Below are 19,840 nucleotides of genomic sequence, written 5' to 3' on the forward strand. Positions count from 1 at the left end.
ACAACGGGAGGCATACAACTTTCACACGGCTGTACATTATCCTCAGAGCGAACAAACAAATTCAGAGTGAGACATGAGCCATAGCAGAGGCTACTGCTGAACTCCGCCGGAACACGTGCCCGCACCGGCCGCAGGTCCGTAACGCTCACCGAAAATCCTACTACTCCACAGCTCGCGGGGCCAACACCGAGCCCTCCTGTCTGCGGCCAGCGGCAGCACAAAAGCACAGCCCACGGACCCCGTGCACATGCCGGAGCCGGGACCGCGCCGCCGCCGCCCCTCACGCGGGGCCCGAGCCCGGCCAAGGCGCCGCACGCCGCGTCCCGCCTCCATCGGGCGGCTGTGTTTGTTCCGTGCCGAGTTCCGTCTGCAGGCTACAGCCGGAAACAAAACTAAAACCCTCCTAGTGCCTGGCCTCCGCCCCGCTCCAAATGCCGGACCTGGCTGCCGTAGAGACCTCCCCGAGGCGTCTGGGTGCGTTCTACCTTCCCCCTCCTCTCCCTCACGCTCCCCTCCCCACCCCGCGCTGTCCGCACGGGCGGCCCGGGGCCCGCGGGCCGCGCTCGTGTCCCGGCTCTGCTCACGGCGTCCGCCACAGCCCGGCAAGGGGGCCGCGGCCCGTGCGGGAACCGAAACCGGGCGGGATTGACAGTGACGTGCTTCGGAGCATTGCTGGAAATCTGCATAAACCACCTTTAGTAGTTGGAGATTGTTTTGTTTGGTTTGGGGTTTGGTTTTTTGGGGTTTTTGTTTTTTGTTTTTTGTTTGTTTGTTTGTTTTGAGGTGGGGGAGGGTTGGTTTTTTCTGGGTAATTTTTCCTTTCTTTTTTTCTTTTTGTTTTGGGTTTGTTTTTTTGTTGTTGTTCTTTTAATCGGGAGGACTGGGATGTTAAGACAAATTAGCGTGGTCATACTTGTTTACGTCGGGAGAAAGGGAGAAAACTGTCGTAGCGTAGTAGCAGTGGAGTGCCATGGTTGCGGCGGAAATTCCCCGTTTTCCCTGAGTGCGTTGCACAAGCCCTGTTAGAGGGCGTAGGGCAGTGAGGAAATAGGGAAATTCGAAAGCTGTGGAGCATGATCTGCAACTTTGAAAAATGCCAGATGGCCTTGGCTCCAAACAATGCAGAGCGGAGAGGCACAAAGCACAGTCAGGTCGTCCTCTCTTCTCTCCTTCCAGCGCCGGATCTTCCACATGAATTCGTCTTGTGAAAGAAAGATAATTTCCCAAATCAGAACGACACCCACTGGTGTCATATCCTGGTTTTGTTGCTGCAGAGATAACTCTGAAAGGTTCGAGATACAACATGCCAGCAAGGAATGAACGGGAGCCTTCTGCATGTTTGTGTGAAATTTTAGTATGTTATTTCCTGCTCCTTTGCATGGATATTTTAAAAAAAAACAACTAATTGGACATGCGCATGAACACCAAAATTATTGAGGCAGCTTTATCTCTGATGGCTATAAACTTCTTCATTTTGTCTTAGAAGATAAGCCGTTTTTTTCTCTTTTCTTTGTAGAGAATTTACATTCAATAAGTCATCTTGTTGCAGAGCCCAGCTAATCAAAAGCCAGGCTGCAGGGCTTTTATGTTGTGATTAGTTTTCTCCTTTAACTTTTGCAGCTATGGTAACTGTTTCTGTGATGTTAAAAAAGTGGTCATCAGATGGAAGAGTGGAGCATGATGCCCTTTGTCTCTTATGGTGATTGGATCTGGCTAAGATGTACACACACAGACTGTATCAGGCTTGCCCTGGTCCTGTGACATTCCTGCTATCAAAATATGGGCATGTGGCTTTGGGATGTAAAGTTACAAACTTCTCGTTTATACTAAAAAATCAATTCCCCTCTTTACTCATTCCCCACGCAGTACCCAGTGGATGTATGTGCACAGCTGGTTTTCCTTTGAGTTAGAGCATCATTCCTGGTTCACTGCAGTGAACAGAAGACTGACACTTGGTCGTTGTCTTTGGTTTTCCCACCCCCATAAAATTAGGGTGTAGGCCCCCCACAGCAATTTGTGATCTTGATATTTGTCCAACAGAGAATGAGTTAATGTAATCACTGGGAAATCCTGGATGGAAAGCAATGTGTGCTGGATCTGGATCAGTGATATGGCAATGGTCAAATGCCAGGTTTTCAGTGTTCTTGTGAACAGATTTGTATACAGGTAAGATAATTTCAACACTGAGAGTATAACCAGCATTTTTCTATAATGAGCATGTGATGTACCATATATAAAGGAAACTCACAAAAAAGATGATTCATATGTGTGTTTTAAAGGTAGACTATTTTTAAGTTAACATATGAACAGTAATTTTGCATGTCTGAAATTCCAGCTTGATAGGAAATTCCTCCCTAATACACACACCCCCTCTATTTTCTTAACTAGTTTTAAAAGATTAGATAAAAGTCAACTGGAGTAGTTAAAAAGTTCTTCTGGTATTTCCAGAAATGACCAAAGGTTGTTAAATTCCTCTTTCACTTTAGAGTTAAACTGTGTCTTCAAGTTCTTTTGAAAGTCCCAGCTGAATGTACTGGGGAGATACTTTTATATAAAGGTGCTTTGTGCCTCTCCCTTCTTGACTGCATTATGTGATGAAAACAGTGTCATTCTGTAGAATTCTCATAAGTGTTTTATGCTAGATTGAAAATAAGTTAGCAATAAATATGCTTTTCTTCTGATAGAAAACTTTCCAAAACACATTACAGTGCATGAGGGGTTCCTCTGTTTTAGATGAATTTTTCTCACCTGCTTAATTACGGACATAATGTGTGACATTTTTGATTGGAACCTCCACAATGTGTAACAAAAGGAAGAAAAAGTTGTAAAACAGTCTTGTTCAGGTGCTAGAATCTTCTGGTATATTAGGCTTTGAAGTTGAATTGGTGTTTGCTTTCCAGATTAAATAAAACTGCAGCATAGTGATCAAACCCTGTGGAAGGACTAAGAATTGTGTTTAGGTTTGCTCATCTGCCATTTCTCCATGTATGTAATGGAGGTCAGAGGAGGTTATAATTTCCATACTTGGTGGCAATGGAAATTGAGCACAGCACCCTACTGATTTTGTTAATCACAAGGCTGGGGTTTTTCCTAGGTTTAAATTTTTATTCCAGTGCTCAATATGATGGTACATGAATGTTTAATGAAGTAAAAGGTGGTCTGTGGCTTATATATAACTTCAGAATTAACCAATTTGCATATTTAAGGTTGGATTATTTCTTTGAGTGGCTTTTCAATCCTTTTGAGCATGGAGGGTGTGTGTGGAAAATCCTTTTAACCCCAGGATGGAATAATTTTAAATTATTCCAAATGATTTAAATGTTAATAAGAAAATCCACACACTACTGAATTTACAGATAATTAGTGTTTTAAAAATTCCATGTTACATTGTTGCTCAGAAAAGGGCAGCATTTTCGGAAATACCTAATCTACCACTCATCAGCAAGCTGATGACTATTGTTTCACTTCCTTTGGAATATACAGACTCATGTTAAAGTAATTTACTCTAAAAAGAGCTTGCAGTGTCTTTATGATTAGAATCCAAGCACTTTTAGTTTTGTAATGAACAACTGGGAGAGTCCCCTGAATAAAGGAGATCTGTGTCATGTGTGTTGGAGTGTTAGTTGAAAGTGAAATACTCCAGATAAGAGAGTTAACTGAACTTGTGCAGCAGATCACTGATTTACTGCCTTTTAATTCTCTCCCACAGAACTGCCCTTGTAAAAATGCATCTAGTTAAGAATGAACACAAGAGACGTGCTGTGGTAGGCACAGCCTCCATGTCATGCTGGTTTCCAGTTTAAAAACCATAAGGCTGGCGATTTTAAAGCTACAGCAACAAAGTGATGACCAGGTGCCAAGTGCCAGCTTTCCTTATTCATCAGATTCAAGAAGAATTGGATAAAGAAGAAGAAGAGATGATGGTTTTCCTGTGCCGAGACCTTGCTCCTGATTTGGCCACTGCTGATCTCAAAGAGATCTTGGTGGCTTTGAATGAGAGAGAGAAACTGACTCCTGTTGGCTTGTCAGAGCTGTTGTACAGAGTTAAGAGGTTTGACTTGCTGAGGAGGATCATGAACACTGAGAAAGAAACAGTGGAAGCTCACCTTGCCAGGAGTCTCAGACTTGTCCCTGATTACAGGTAATATATCTATTTCACATTTCAAAGCTACACTATTTTGTTCAAAATTAAGTGGTTTGCTTTTTTCCTTTGTTTGGGGGGGGCAGGGGGGCAGTATGGGTGAGGGGGGTTTTAATTTTTTTTTTTTTTAATACTTAACAGATTCAGAGAATATTTATTGAAGGTAGGAGAAAAACAGAAAAGGATGTTATATCTAGAGTTATAGTTAAAAGAATATGTCAAGTTTAGTCCCTGAATTAAACTTTAGTAGTCTCTTACTAGTCATGGCATTAGAAGCATCTGTATTTAAGGAGCTTGTGTGTTTGTGAATAAAACCAGTGATGTTTGTAGAGTTCTAGATTAGCAGCTAAAAAAGACACTTTAAAGAAATATCATTGGTTAGAGATTTTTTTTTCTGGTTTGCTTTGGGGACGTAGCCATGTGATATAGCTTTTCTCAAGAGACCTGTCTGTTACTAATTTCACTCCGTTAGTTTTGAGAGGCTTAAATTAAGATACTCCAGTTATTTTCTTTGAGAGACTTCAGAAAGAAATCCAAGTACTCATAAGGAAGATTTTCCTGTATTAAATTACTATAATTAATTAAATCACTATAATAAAAACCCTGTAACCAATAGGTTAAAAAGTTTAGGATGTGTTCTGTTGTCTCATTCTCTCACTTCATCTCTATTAAACATTAAGGAAACTTCTGTTTTCCTTATAGTGGTTATTACACTGTCAGTCTGAAAGACACAGTTGCTGATTAGCAAGAGGAGGTATTTTATAATTGGATCTTGAAACAGGGTAGTTTTTATACCTGTTTATTAGTTAGAAATGGTAGATTAAGACTGGAACATGGAGAGAAGTTGAGTAGTTGGGAAAAGGAGGAATCTTGCTGCAAACTAATCCTTTAAAAATATCTCAACTTTATTCCAGGGTGCTAATGGTAGAGATAAATGAAAATCTGGAAAAAGATGAAGTGGGTTCTCTTGGTTTTCTGCTGAGAGATTATGCACCTCGTATGAAAATGGCAAAAGATAAGGTACGTTTTCCTGCTGGCATTCCCCTCTGGGGCAAAGACATCAAAGTGAAAAAATAAGTAGCTAGACAGCAAAGGAAAGGAGGCAGTACTGCAAGGAGTATTGGGGCAGCACTACACAAACATCAGGAAGCAGACAAGGAGTCGTGGCTTCTATTTCATTCTGTTGATGTTCAATTCAAGGAAAGAAATACGGAAAACTAGTAAAAAAGTAAGAGAGACCAGTGCTTGTTACTGTGTATGGTGGCTGAATGAACTTCATGGGCAGAAGGCATTTTACGGAAGTCTTTCTTCAGTATTTCTGACCTGAAAATTCATGTAAGAATGATCTCAAACCAATAACCATTTGAACTGTATCTTGAAATACAAGGTCACTTTTTGTTTGTGCTCTGCTTCATTTACAAAAGAACAGATATCTTGTAATTACATCTTTATACCTTTGCATTCTGAATATTTGTATTAAGTCCTCTGAGAAAGCAGAAATTCAGTAGAGAGGATTCAGAAACCTTGACCACTGTGCAGAGAAGACTGAAGATTTCTGTCTTCTTCCTTTGAAAGATTTTTTTTTCCTTTTCTATCTTCAGACTAAGAAGGAGAGAGGCCCTGAAAATTTCCCAAAGCTCTTCTTGCCTCTTGCTTTGTGGCATGTGAGGTGACATTCCCAGTGGCTGGCTTTGTAGAACAAACAAAATGCAAAACTGTTTCCTCAAAAATTTAAGATTGATTTTTAAGAATATCACTTTGGGGTTTCTATTACTCCTGTGAAAATATCAAGGAGTCATATGCCTCTCAGATAATTTCTTAGAAGGTGTAACATCTCTAATTGTTTATACAGCTTTTATGACCTCTCTGTGCTATTTTCTGGATTGCTTTGTTACTTCTGGAGGGGAAAAAATTACTGATGTTTTTGGGTTTCTATTGCTGTTCTAGAGTTTTCTAGCTCTTATAATTGACCTGGAGAAGCTAAATTTGGTGGCTCCTAATCAACTGGATTTGATAGAAAACTGTTTTCGAAGTATTCACAGAATAGACTTGATTAGGAAGATTCAGAAGTACAAAGGTAAGATGCTCTTTTTTGCACTGGTTACTTTTGATAGCAACAATCGGATGTGCTGAGGATAAAACTGTGACTTACAAATAAGGGCATTTGCATTCTTCATAGATTTAGGGTTTTAAAACAGTTGAAATATCATGGTATATTTGTGTTTCTGTTAAATTTGCAGCTTCACTGTGCCCCATTCATTCTCAGCCAGTATATGTAAATGCTCTTCAGGCCTCTCTCCCTAATCTCAGTCTGATTGATCCTCCTTATCATTCAGGGGTAAGTATACAAGAAGTGAAACAAATCCTTTATTTCTAAATATTGCCAGACTTTAAAAGGAGATCCATTTTTCAGAGCCTGAGGAAGGAGAGATGGCTAGTGACTAAAATATTGCTTGGTTTATTTCTGTTATTCCTGTTATTTGCTGAGTTTAGGGTCTGATTTAAATCTTCTGACTGAGAAAGATGCCCTTTAAAGGACTTCTGTGAATTTTTGCCTATTAGTTCGACATATAAAATCGGTATCCTAAAAGTCTTTTTGTACTGCACTGTGGAGTAAAAAGTTTTGCTTTGACTACTCTTTATGAAACATATTCTTCTTCTTTGTACCTCTGGACCTTTCAGGGAAAGTAGCTTTTATTTTTGAAGCTGAAAATTACAGTTTTTTTAAGAAGAGTTTTTCAGTTTGTTTGGGGGTTTTGGGGTGGGTTTTTTGGTGGGGTTTTGTTTGTTTGTTTGTTTGTTGTTTTGGGGGGTTTTGTTTGTGTTTTTGTTTTTGGTGGGGGGTTGGGGGGATTTTTTTGTGGTTTGTTTTTAACTCAGTTTAAGAAGATATCTTAATATCTGAAAAGTCATCAAATCCTATTGCATGCAGTATTCTTTATATTTGGGTTAGCTCTGATATTGTATTAGTATGATCTTTCTTGATGTCTTCTACCTTGCTAAACTTGATGAGATTAGTTTTCATGTGTTCAGTAAACATGCAGCCCCCTGCTGCTGTAAGGAAACAAAGTTCACATCTTCAGAGGCTTTTCCGTGCTGTTCATGACAAGCTGGTGATTTTATTTTGAAGAGGAACAGTTGAGTGTTTATTTTATTTGTCTGTGCTCTGGGTAGGTTTTTTAATCTGTTATGTTGTAATTTTATTTAGCTGATAGAAATGAATCTAAAATACCTTTTATTGAGAAGGAAATACGACTGTGTTTTATTTTGGACCATGTTTATTAATTCTTGAAGGAGAATAGGAAAATTATGCCTTTCTTTTAGTTTCAGATTCAGAATGAGAACAGAGAAAAATTACAAAATGGATCATGTCTTAATCTGGGTAAGAGCATTTTATCTATGTTTTGATAATCTACAAGAGCCAAATGATGAGTTTCATTACATCAAAAGGACTGTTGTTTGATAGCTGTGCTCATGGCTCATCCTGTTAATAACATCAGGAGCAGAGAGTATTTGATACCTCTCGGAACTGAGCCTGGCCTTACTGTTTGGTCTTGTATTTGCTTTGCTTGTGCTGCCACATCTTAAAACATTTTTAAAAGTTGTAAGCTTCCACTGTCAAAACTTCTTAACAGAATAAATACTTTATTAGTAAAACCATGGATAAGACTGACTAGCCAGTTCTGGAGGCCTGTGTAGTGCTGTTCTGCCCATTAACTCTGGAGTAGGAAGGTTTTGTGTCAGTTCAGCAGTGAACTCCCCAGCAGGCCAGCCAGGGAGCTGTGTATTGAACACCAGGTTCTTTCCACGTGTGTTGTGTTTTCTCTGGAAACCCCAAATACCTCTCAAATATGGTGATCTTTAAAATTTGTTGGCTGAATACTTTCAGTGTGAAAGAGATTAATTGTTTCTTCTAGTCCCAAGCAATGTTGAATGAAATCCAGATAGCATTTTAGAGGTGAATAATTTAGGGATTTTTAAACTTCAGTAGCATAGGAATTAAGAGGTCCTGATGGGTAAGAACATTCTTCTTTATAACTGAGCTGGTGACAAAAAATATCACTGGTATTTACATACTGAGATTGCTTCTGTGTGTTTTAACTGCAGCAGAACCAGTTCACATGTCCATTCAGGAGTCAGGATCAGTGCCACATAAGGTATGTGCTTATGTAAATGCATGTAAATAAATACAACTTCTGTGAGTATTTACCTTAGTCTTCTTTGTGTGTCATTTTAAGATTTCCTTGAGTTGTGTACTGACAGAACAGTGGGTACATCCTCAGCCATAAACAGGTTCTGTGAATTGTTTTTGCAGAATATATTTTAAATATAAAATATTTGCTGCTGCTCTGGAAGCAGCAGTGTGCAAAATGCATGTATACATGATGTGCACAGAGAACTTGGACATTTATTAGTGGAGGCCAAGTTAAAATCTGTTGGAGTTCAAACCTCTTGCCACATGCATTGGAAATCACAAAGCTTCTTTGCATGCAGTAAGTGTTGTTCTTGATTCCCTCCTCCCCTTTGCTCTCCAGGCAGAAGACAGACTTGCTTTGGGTATTACTGACAAGAATGGCCAACTGCTATTTTCACTAGTTCTCCTGTAGGTCAGAAGCCAACCTGTAGCAAAACCTGATTTGCTTCAATCAATTCTCTTCAGAGGGAAGAGGAATTGTAATAGAGTTATTATGGATTATTCAGGAATAAGGAGGTTGTTCCACTAAATAAGGAAATAAATTTTCTGATGAGCAGTGCTTGCTTGCATACCTGAAGAACACAAAAGTTCTTTACATTTATTGTGTTGGCAGTATTAAGCTTGTACAGTTTTAGTCTGTTTAAGAATCTTTATGGTAGTGAGATTGCATAACACAAGGACACAACTAAGTCTGTACTAGAAATAGAGGGAAAAGAATCATTAGTCCCTTTCTCCTGATTTTTTGTTCTGTAGATAAGACACATTGCAACTCAGTAGAAAGATTTCTGCTAGCTACTTGATGGAAAACAACAGAATATTATTTAATAGATCCGACATAAAATTTGAGAAAATAATATGGTCTAAAAGTTGAGAAAAGTGATGTATTAACTTTGTAATTGTCCTTTCACATTTCCCAGATGTCAGATGATTCTTACAGAATGCGAAGTCAGCCTTTAGGAATGTGCCTGATAATAGATTGTATTGGCAATGACACTGGTAAGTCTCTGGAATTTGAAGTCCTTTAACTCGTTAATCTCGGATAATTAGAACAATTTAGTATATAGAATATAATATACATTTACCACCCAGATTAGGGGAGTGTTGTCCCAGTCATTTAATCTACCAATTCTAGTAAGACTTTTAAAGCAAAGAGTTGGAAGAGCCAACATCAGGTTGAAGCCAGCTGTCCTAATTTTTGGAGACAACGTTTGGGTTTTTGGTGCAGAATCTCTGAATGAAAGAACTTGGAAGAGGATAGACTAAGCTTTGGTAGGAACAAAAATGACGTTCAGCAACCAACAGAAAAATTAGGCTTACACCAGTTGTACAGTCATACAGCAGATTTTTGGCAGAGATGGTACTGTTTCCCACCAGTTAACAAAACCAAAACCAAAACCAAAGCTGTTGTGGATTTGAAGTGCAGTCATATTGGACACAAGAGATTTTGAATAGCCATGAGGTCCTTTATTAATAATGCACCTGGGCTTCTGTCCCATATTGCACAGTTTAGCTGAAAGTGTCACCAAGTGAAACTGAAAGTGTCACTGCAGCTGTCAGTGTAGTCACTGCCATGGTTGAAATGTGGGGGTTTCCTGATTGTAGAATCCTAGAATTAGACCTTTGCACAGTCAAAAACACTCCTCACTGTCTAATCATTGTAACACCTGAGGCTAAAAATAAAAATGAAGGGAGTATTTACAGTCAGTCCTGGAATAGGCTGGGAGATGTAGAGGAAGGAGAGGCTTTCCAGGCATGTCTTTTGGTCTTCTCAAAGGTAATGGTCCAGCAGATGGACTAACTTAAAATTGCTGATGTGGTTGAAGGGCAGTGGTTGTGGAGCTCACACACAGAAAGTCTGTGTCTCAGATGTTTAAAGTCACCAGTGCACTGTCAGCATTTAACAGGACAGAAGGCAAGACTTGCACTGAAATACATTGTGATGCTAGTGAGATTCAGAGGGGACAGGGCATTGCTTAAAGGAGTTTGCTAGAAAGACAAAATAGTTGTGCCACACTATTCTGAAGTCTGAGTCCACTGAAGAAAAAGAAGAGGGCAGGGAAAACATTAGAAATTGTATCTGTGGCATCTATTAGAATCTGAAGCTGTCCCAAGATTTAATCCCAGGAAAGAGAGCCAGTAATAAATACTGTAAGATCAAAATTTACAACACTTTATAATGCCCAGTGTAAACAGCATGAATTTATCAAATGCTGATAAAATTCAAACTGAAATGCACCTTGCTGTTTTGTAAATAGCTGCCTTTGACTTTTCCATTTGGAAATCAGTTTTAATCCTTACACTGTAAAGAATGAGGGGAGAAAAGGCTAGTGTTTTATGTAGAATGAAGATGCTGAAAAGTCAGTGGAGGTTTCTTGGGAGATGACTAGTGTTGATGAAATAGGTAGTTTCTGATCTCAGGCTGCAACATGTAATGCTGGGGTGTGTCTTGCCTTAAAGCATCCAAGGCTTACCATGTAAAATTTCTGATTAATTGTTAACTAAGGTGTCAGCTCAAAGTTTTTGAGTTGGTTTTTTTAAACTGTGACAGTTAGTATGTGTGGGGACTAAGGTGACACCAGGTTTTGTGTGTGTATGTGCATGTGCCAGTGAGATCAGGACATTACAGGAAAAGCATTCTCACTGCTGTAATTCTCATTTTGTACATGCACTGCTACCCCCTGACTGATGGGTAGACTGACTGACTGACTGACTGACTGACTTCATTGAGTGTGTAACTGCTAGACCATAGTGATACTGAATAGTCTGAATTTTGAGAGCATGTTTTATTGCATAAAATAAGGGAGTTTTAGCTTTCCATTCTCAAATTAAAAATACCTGGACAGTTTTTTCAATTGTTTACAAAATTTATTCAAACCAGCAGAACTGGAATAAGACTGTAGTTATTTTTTATCACTTCACTATAGTGTAGAGTTTGTATCTACTCTTTATTTTGCTGAGGAAAGTTATGAGTTCTGTTTCCAGTGTTCACTATGGGCATTTTGGGGAGAACAGTGTGGTAGTACAGCTGCTTTGCTGCCATTGCCTCTGAAATAGCCCCTGCTAATTAGGCCTTGTTAAACTTTTGAAGTTAAATACAGCTATGTGTAAGCTTTCTATGTATGTAAGGCATTTTACATAAACATGGCACTTGATAATTCTTTTCCTATCAGAAGCTGTGCAGGGGCAGTGTGTATGTGCTTTATACAAAAGATACAATGCTACAGCTGTAAGTTGTAGTAGCTTATGGCTCTCTGAACACTTAATACCTGTGGTTTCAACCACCATGTATCTGGTTTCAATCCCATATTAAGAAACATCCAAAGTAATTATTCAGATCTTAACACATTTTCCTGCAGCATAGGTTAACACAAATACAGTAAGAATTAAGTCTTGGGGTTTGGCTACATACTGTTTTCATTTCTAACTCAATTGAAAGAGTTCATTTTTCAGCTTTCTTTTTTACCTGAAAGTGCCATTCTGTCCCAGTTAAGACTCCAGTGTCCATTCTTCACCTGAAGTTCATCACTTCAAATTTTAGGAAGCAAAAATGACTGCAGCAGGTTCATTTTTGACTGATGAAAGAGAACGTCTGTGTTTCTTATGCAGTTCTGTATATCTGTAATAACCATTCAGAATAATTTTGACAAATTAAAAGGTGAAACAGACTTCCTATGCTGTCCAGATCACTCTTTATGATTTCAAGTGTATTTTTTCTTACCTTATATTTTAAATCTTAGGAACTTGGAATACTGGCTCTAAAGCATGTAAGTGTCTGTGGAATGTGAAACAGATAACAGTGTCTCTGCTGCCATGAAACATGTAATTCACAGGAAAGGCAACATGCATATAACACTATAAATATGTAATGTCCTGTGATCAACATCAAGTACTCCTGACTTTTTAATTATTGTGATAAAATAAACTACTTAGTTTCAATAGCAAAACACTCTTAAGTATTGTAAGTCAATATAGTTGAAATTGAGCCTTGGTGTACCTTGGTTTAATTACATCTTGCTTCTTTCAGATGTGTTGGAAGAGACCTTCAGAGGCTTAGGCTATGAAGTTCATTGTCACAGATATTTAAATATGAGCTCCATGAATCAAACATTGATTGAGGTTGCAAGGTGGCAGAAGCACAGAAGTTGTGACAGCTTCGTTTGTGTATTGGTCAGCCGTGGAAACTCTCACAGCATCTTCTGTACAGACCACACCTTTTCTGGGTTCCCTTTGGAACGAATAAAGAAATACTTTACAGCAGACTCATGTCCCGGACTCCTAGGAAAACCCAAGCTTTTTTTTATTCAGAGCTATGTTGTGCCAGATAATGAGCAAGAATGTACCAGTCTATTGGAAGTCGATGGGAATGTTGATAATATCAGTGCTAAAGTCACTATCCCCCATGCAGCAGACATCTTTTGGAGTCATTGCAAGGTGGATGTGTCTACACTAGAACAGTCCTCAACTTCGTCCTCGTATTATCTGCGTTGTCTGGCTGACCTACTCCATAATCCTTATAAAAGGTAAATTAAAATAAGAGGGAAGAAATAACGCTTTTTCTATGATAGCTTGTTGTCATGGAGAATGAGAAACCTTAAATTTCATCCCATCTGGTCCTGAAATGTATTTTCTTGCAGTGTCATAAAGGTAGCCTAAACTAGGAATGAAGTTTCTGATTTTGAAGAGTAAAATTAAAGTGTGTTATGGCATTGGAGTTTGCAGAGTGAGAAGAGAAGAAACTATCCTGGATAATGTATGTCAGTGCTTTAGGCAGGATTGGAAATTTTACTTCTCCAAGATAAACAGGCTTCTGTTAAAATGCCATGTACCATTAAGAAGAGCTGTGCTTGCAAATATAAATGGTCCATGCTTAAGTTCAGGACAAAGGCAGTAGAGAGGGAAGGATTTTCTACTGTCTCTAAATTTAATTAACCCTTTGCTCACAGAGCCAATTGATTGACAATAGGTAATCTTGAATTTAAACTGTTATAGAACTTTTATCTATTTAAAGAGATCAAAAGGCATCTGCACAAAAATCAGATACATTTGGATATATAACTTACTCAAAGGTTTTATTTATACAGCTGATCTACCAGGGAACTAAACTGTTATTCAAGGCAGTTGCAGTGCTAAAATTCAGTACCTTTTTACGAATCCTAAAGCCTTGTCATGAAATCACAGATCATCATGTCAGCATAATTAATATTACAGCAATTATTTGAGTCATAAGAATTTGTCTCAAAATGCATGTATAGCCTTGTGTTTTAGAGGTCCTGCCTCTGTAGTAAGGACTGAAATTGCAAACTTTCTCCATGCTGTCTGAAGTTATTTCCTCTCTTGTGAATTCTTAAATGGTGTCTTGCTTCATTCTCTAATGGAAGGCTTTTGCTTTTGTTTCTGCAGGAAAGGCTGTATATTGTCTATCCATATGGAACTGAACAAGAAAGTTTATGATTGGAATACGACCGCTGACCCAAGCCAACAATACTCACTGCTGCTCCAGCACACGCTGAGGAAGAAACTTTATTTTCCCACTTAACTGCTGTTAGAAACTACATATCTGAAAGAGTTAACAAGAAGCATTTGCTGTGATGCAGTTTAATGCATACTTTTACTTTGTGCATTTTTATTTCATGTATATCTAAAGTGCCTGTTGCTTCCAAACACAGGAATTCACAAGCATTTTAGTGTGCTAAGACACTAGATTTTGTATTTATATAGTAATCTCTGAAAGCTTGGATGAGCATGGTAGCTATTGTATAGCAGTGCAACATATCTTGCTAAGTACAATGGGTAAACAGACATCTAAAGATGGGAAGGCATCTAAGCTGTATATCTGTTGTGTTTTCCAAGAGAAAACAGAGTAGTGTTTTTATTGTTTCATTGGTGATTTTTAACATACCTCCTAGCAGTTAATACTTAAACAAATACAAGCCAGCCCAAACCACTGAAACGCACTAATTACTTCACCCTGCACCTAGTAGTGACAAATGTCTCAGGAAAGCTTTTCTACTCAGTAATGCCAGATCTTTGCTAGCAGGTTCCAGCTTGCATGCTTCTATAGACTGGCAAAACACAAGGGAGAGAGAGATGGTCTTTTCAATTATCTGCATTCCATCTGTTTGTTGCATTAAGGATTGCATCTTTAGAACTGTCCACAGCACACCAGGGTTCTGTGTTATTCAATGTGTTATTAAATGAGACAGTCTGCCATGCTTTAGCCCAAGTATGTTTTCTGCTGATGCAAAACTGAGTCTACATGTGACAGGACATTACAGTAACCTGCCACACAGTTAAAAAAATGTGGGATATTGGCAGAAGTCTTGTGTAAGCTGAAACATGATTCACATTCATTGCACCAGGCATAGTTGTAAAAAGATACTTTAAAATATTTGAACTTAAATATAGTATGTAGCAGCCATGGGCCTTTAAGACTGGATTATGTTAAACACCCCACTCTCACTGGTTTCACTTTATGAAAAAGAATATGCCTCTATGAATTAATTTTTTCCCAAGTGCTCTTGTTCTTGTGAAAAAAGAAATGGGAAAATTGTCCTCAATACAAAAATTTTTCTCCTATGTAGCAGTTGCCTAACATGAAAATTTCAGTTAACCTACTTGTTGTATAACAGTAGAACCTGGATGGTTGTATTGAAGTTTATTGTCACTGAATTAGTGACAATAAAGTAGGCCACTTGTAAATATTTAATTTTTACATTTACTAATACAGTCTCCTATGCGGGGGGGAAAAAATCCAGGCCCTGGTGTGCCTTGCTTGTTCTCTGGTTAAGTTTTTTAATGGGAAAAGAGAAGGATACAAAATGACATATATGGAGTCTTAGAAGTTACTTCCTGTGGTGGCTGGTAAATGAACTAAAGGGTGAAACAAATGTTTCCTGTGTTTGTAGAACTAAGATGCCATTTCAAGTCACATATATATCTAAGTAATGTTAATGAATATGATCTTCTTCACAGATTAACTTCACTTTCCCATTTCCCTTACTAGCTTTTGCATTTGACAAGCACTTCTGCTACCCTATAGTCAACGAAAAGCAGGGGGAATGGAAACAAGAGGAGGCAGATGAGGAAAAGGAATGTGGAAATTTTAAGCAGGACCAAGAAAGGGGATGGTAGGGAGCATCCAGAGAAGAACAAATAGGGGAAAGAGGATTCAGAGGAGAAATACAGTATCAATACTGGAAGGAGAAGAAAACAGGAAGAAGGAAGTGAGAATAATAGTGGCTGTCCTTACAGACTCTAATGATGTGGTGAGTTGGTTAATGTTTTGTGGATTGGTTGGGGGGTTTTGAGTGATGCTAAATGCAACTATTTACTTAAAATACTGGCAGTAGAAAATACTCTGCTTTTACAGTTTTGCGACATATTTGGTTTGGGGGTTAAGAAGTATGTATGTTCTTTGCCTTACTGCAAGACACAGTAAGGAAAGTCCATGTCTCTTTTGTTAAGAAATTATGCAGAAATGCTGATTAGAAAACTAGAGGCTCATGTAATTAACCCTTTCAGTGGAAACGGAAGGGACTCTCTTTGTGTTGGATGGATGCTTGGCTGGAAGTGGTTATAACCCCATAGAGAGTTATGGGGACAGGCATGTATTGTGCAGCATTCATGGGTGTCAGATACTGATTTTTTATGCTGATCCTGAGTAGATTCTTAGACCATAGCCATACACAATCTATAATCATACATCTAAACAGTATTTATTGCCTTGACACCTCTTTCAAGAGTGATACTCAGATAGGCTGATTCCCTGTACCTGCTACATAGTGAATATTTATGCAGGACTTTTGGGATGGCAGTTTTCTGTCACTTGTCCCATAGCTTATAGAGTTACAGACTCACAGAATATGCTGACTTAGAAGGGACCCATCAGGATCATCAAGTCCAACTCCTGGCCCTGCACAGGACACCCCAAGAATCTCACCCTGTGCCTGAGAGTGTTGTCCAAAAGCTTCTTGAGCTCTGTCAGGGTTGGTGCTGTGACCACTTCCCTGGGGAGCCCGTTCCAGTGCCCAGCCAACCTCTGGATGAAGAACCTCATCCTAAAATCTAACCTAACCCTCCCCTGACACAGTTTCATTTCTTGAGTCCTGTCAGTGGTCACCAGAGACAAATGGTTGATACCTCTGTGATGCCTTAAGTTTTAGCTTTCGGATTTTCCAGATTCTGCAATGCATTAGAATATAACTCTGAACTTCACATAAAGTGTTATTAGCAAGTTCTCTTCACAGTTTAGTTAGACAAAACAATCCTTTCCCAGCCTGAAAACCAAAGACATTTTTACATCTTCAGGCCCAAAAAGTACAAACAACAGCAAATTGAGGAGAGCAGACTGGAAGGATCGGACTCTATAACCTGAGGCTGTAATTGGACAATTAACCGCAGTACATTAATGGACCAAAACTTATAAAAGTGTGAAAACGTGTGACCCATCATTCATCTTGGGTGTAGGCTCGGCCAGGCTCTTTCACTGCCCAAGGTGTACTCTTTGAAGGCCTTTTTAATAAATACCTACTTTATTCCTTTAATACTGTCTAGCTCTGTTCTAGCCTCTCAAAGCATCATCTGCTCCTTTGCTTCCCCTCGTGAGGATGTTGAATACTGCAATAAGCTTTCCCCTCAGTCTCCTCCAGGCTGAACAAACCAAGTGACCTCAGCCCCTCCTCACAGGGGCCTCCCCTGCAAAACCCTCACCAGGTTTCTGTGTCCCTCTCTACATGTGATGGGGACTGTCTCTTCTTGCTGTAGTGCACACATAAAATTTGAATCTAGAAATGGATGCAGGGTGTGAACTGCATCAAATTGTCCCTGTATTGCAGATAGTGAAATGATTTCAGGTTAAATGATCCTTTATCCAAAAGAAAGGGGGGAAGAGAATTTTGGATGCATCATGAGTTTAGGCTCTTAGCACAGGAACATAAAGAGTGATATGCTGGTGAAATTTCATGGTCTTGGACTGCCAAAATGTCTAGTTTTCAGAACCTACTATTGAATGAGATAAAACAAGTTACGCTGCTCCTGCATCATCAGAGCTTGGAATAAGGTGATCACAGTCACTGCTCTGGCACTTAATTACAGTTTTGGTTTCTGATAACTGGAAAAAAATTCTTGTCGTTCTGTGTGTGCTCTATATATGGAAGAGGGAAAAGAGAATTGGCAGAATATGGGTGATGCCTTTAAGTGGCTTGGAAGGTGTACTCATGAGGCAAGAGATTCAGTGGTGTTTTGTACCAGACTAAAGTTGCATGTTTTTTTCTCAGCCACCTACAATGATGTGCCTGAGCCATAAATTGAGTTTACTTTGCACTGTTACGTATTTGTAATTGTATTACAGAGGTTGTCAACTCATTATCCAAAAAGGATGTTCAGGAGGAAGTTACTGTGCTCGCACTTGTAGATGGAGCATGTTGTATGACTGATCTCCCCATTCAACTCTGCATAAGTAACAGTGGCTCCTATTACAGATACCTGAGTTAGAGAAGCTTTTTGTGGGAGTTTCTGAGAATTATTTTCTGCTCCCCAGAGTTTTAAGTTTCTGACATGCAGAATGGTATTGTTGAAAAGAGGCTGCTATCTGTGTGGATGATCTATATTGTATTTAAATTAATTCTCCTGTACTGAATTATTTAACAGCTTTTCTGTGGCTGGTTTAAAGAATGTCTATTTTTCAGCTTCTGTATTAGAAACAATAAGACACTATAATTGGCTACAAATGCTGGTTTTCAAGCTGTTATTCTGAATAAAATTTCTCTATGCAGTCAGACTGATTGTCCCTGTCTCCCTCTGAAATTCTTGGTTTGTTTATCCTTTAGACATCTATATATAACTTGTTAAATTTGGCTGTGAAGTTTACACCTCTGTAAAAACGAGTTGACTTAAAGGACAGCAAGCCTTATAGTTGCAGCATGTAAATTGGCTGCTCTGGGTGTGTTGGGCAACAACTTCTGTCATGAGCAAGGAGACGCTTCCCATCCTGTCTCCACTGAGCCGAGGCTGTGGGGGGATACAGGTGACCCGGAGGTGCGGAAGGCCCCGAGGAGCCTGAACTGAGCAGTCTGCTCACCTTTCTCCTCCTCCCTTTACTGCAGCGGACACACAGACCCACGTACAAATGGCATTGCAGTCCTCTCCCACAAGCACTGCTCTTCAAGCTTCCTTCCAGTGGGGAAACAAAAATTAAAATAATGCGCCTAAAATGTTTGAGGCCTTCTTGCGATGTAGCCTGCTTTAAAATAGCCTGACAGCAACAGCGAGGCGAATTACGGGTCACGCCTTGCCCTTGGTGCCCGAGGCGCTGCCGGAAGCCTTTTCCCGGTCCCTGGCCGCGTTCCCCGAGCTCAGGGCGCTGAGGCCGGGCCTCGCCCGGCGGGGCAGGGCGGCGCTCCGCTCCTGGCGGAAGGTCTCGCAGCCTGGTCCCGCTCCCCGGCCGTGCCCCTGCCCGGCCGTGCCGTCCCCCTGACCGCCCTCCCATTGCGCCCGGCTGCTGACGCCGCCCCCTGGGCTCCTGCCTCGGGCGGGCACTGAGCGCGCCTCGCCCGCCCGCGCCAAAGGGGACAGCGCGAGGAGCCGCCAGCCGCCGTCCTGGGCAGCTCCCGGGAGAGGGACCGAGACTGGAACTCGTGTAAGAGGTATCAGAACGTGGGGCTGGAAGGGAGAGGGAACGAAGGAAGGCTCCATCTCCCGAGTCCAGAGCTTTAATTCCCGCTCGCTTTTCGTGTGCGGCCGCCGGGCTCCTCCTCTCGCACGTGGGCCTCGGGCCGAGCTGCCGGCATCTGGGGCGCTCCGCGGCTGTGCATTGTACGGAAACCCAGTCGGGGAACTGCTCCAGTCGGTAAAACTTTAAAGAAAAAACCGTACATTTACAATCCTTATTCGGCTTCTTTCATACGATTTTCCTTCTCTGAGGCGATATCTGAAAGCATACATCAGAGATGCGGGTTCCGTACTTTTCTGTGTCGATGCCCTGCTCGGTACAGCTGTGGTTGCGCGGGAGAGCCGCGCCAAGCCTGGGCAGCGAGCAGATCCTGCACTGACTGAGCTTCCTCGTGTAGAAACCTTTCCTTCCAGCTGCTCTAAACAAAAGATTGAAGACCGACCAGCCAGAAGGCACTGAAGCACCTTCTTACCTATTTAACCTTCCATGGGCAGAATAGAACTGCCTAGGCTACATAGGAGAAGTAGTTGTTGATTAGTCTCTATTAAATCTCAGTAAGAGGGAGTTGCTCGTGCAGAGCCTATTTAGACTGAGCATTGAGTACTATTACCTTTTAACTGCCATTTACTTGAAAGGGAGGCTTATAAAGGTTTTTCCATCCCAAATGTCAAATACAACCTGGAAGCAAGTTACAGCTGGGAGTGGATGGATATTCCAGAGCTTCAGCTTGGGTGTCAGCCTTGTAACAGAGGAACACCTCCCTGCTACAGCCAGAGAACAAGGAGGACTTGGAATGCAGATCTAAGGAATACGCATGAACCACTGTGCTGTCTCC

The 19,840-nt window shown here is 40.4% G+C and overlaps 2 protein-coding genes across 4 annotated transcripts in view; one reads left to right on the forward strand and one right to left on the reverse strand.

Annotated features, from left to right (window-relative positions):
- The window catches only part of TRAK2 (trafficking kinesin protein 2), a 112,527-nt gene that overhangs the window by 37,619 nt on the left and 55,068 nt on the right, over positions 1-19,840 (reverse strand). The window lies entirely within an intron of this gene.
- CFLAR (CASP8 and FADD like apoptosis regulator) lies at positions 394-18,114 on the forward strand. Of its 2 annotated transcripts, none has more exons than XM_066322596.1 (11): positions 394-474; positions 2,041-2,166; positions 3,710-4,141; positions 5,056-5,161; positions 6,089-6,218; positions 6,382-6,479; positions 7,466-7,523; positions 8,249-8,298; positions 9,254-9,332; positions 12,361-12,856; positions 13,737-18,114. In XM_066322596.1, the coding sequence occupies exons 3-11, from the start codon at positions 3,846-3,848 to the stop codon at positions 13,870-13,872; spliced, it is 1,449 nt and encodes a 482-aa protein (XP_066178693.1). In that variant the 5' UTR covers positions 394-474; positions 2,041-2,166; positions 3,710-3,845; the 3' UTR covers positions 13,873-18,114. The 2 variants fall into 2 exon arrangements, with proteins under 2 accessions (XP_066178693.1, XP_066178694.1); XM_066322597.1 differs by having other exon boundaries at positions 7,472-7,523.

Source organism: Sylvia atricapilla, chromosome 7, assembly GCF_009819655.1.
Source record: "Sylvia atricapilla isolate bSylAtr1 chromosome 7, bSylAtr1.pri, whole genome shotgun sequence".
Lineage (NCBI taxonomy): Eukaryota > Metazoa > Chordata > Aves > Passeriformes > Sylviidae > Sylvia > Sylvia atricapilla.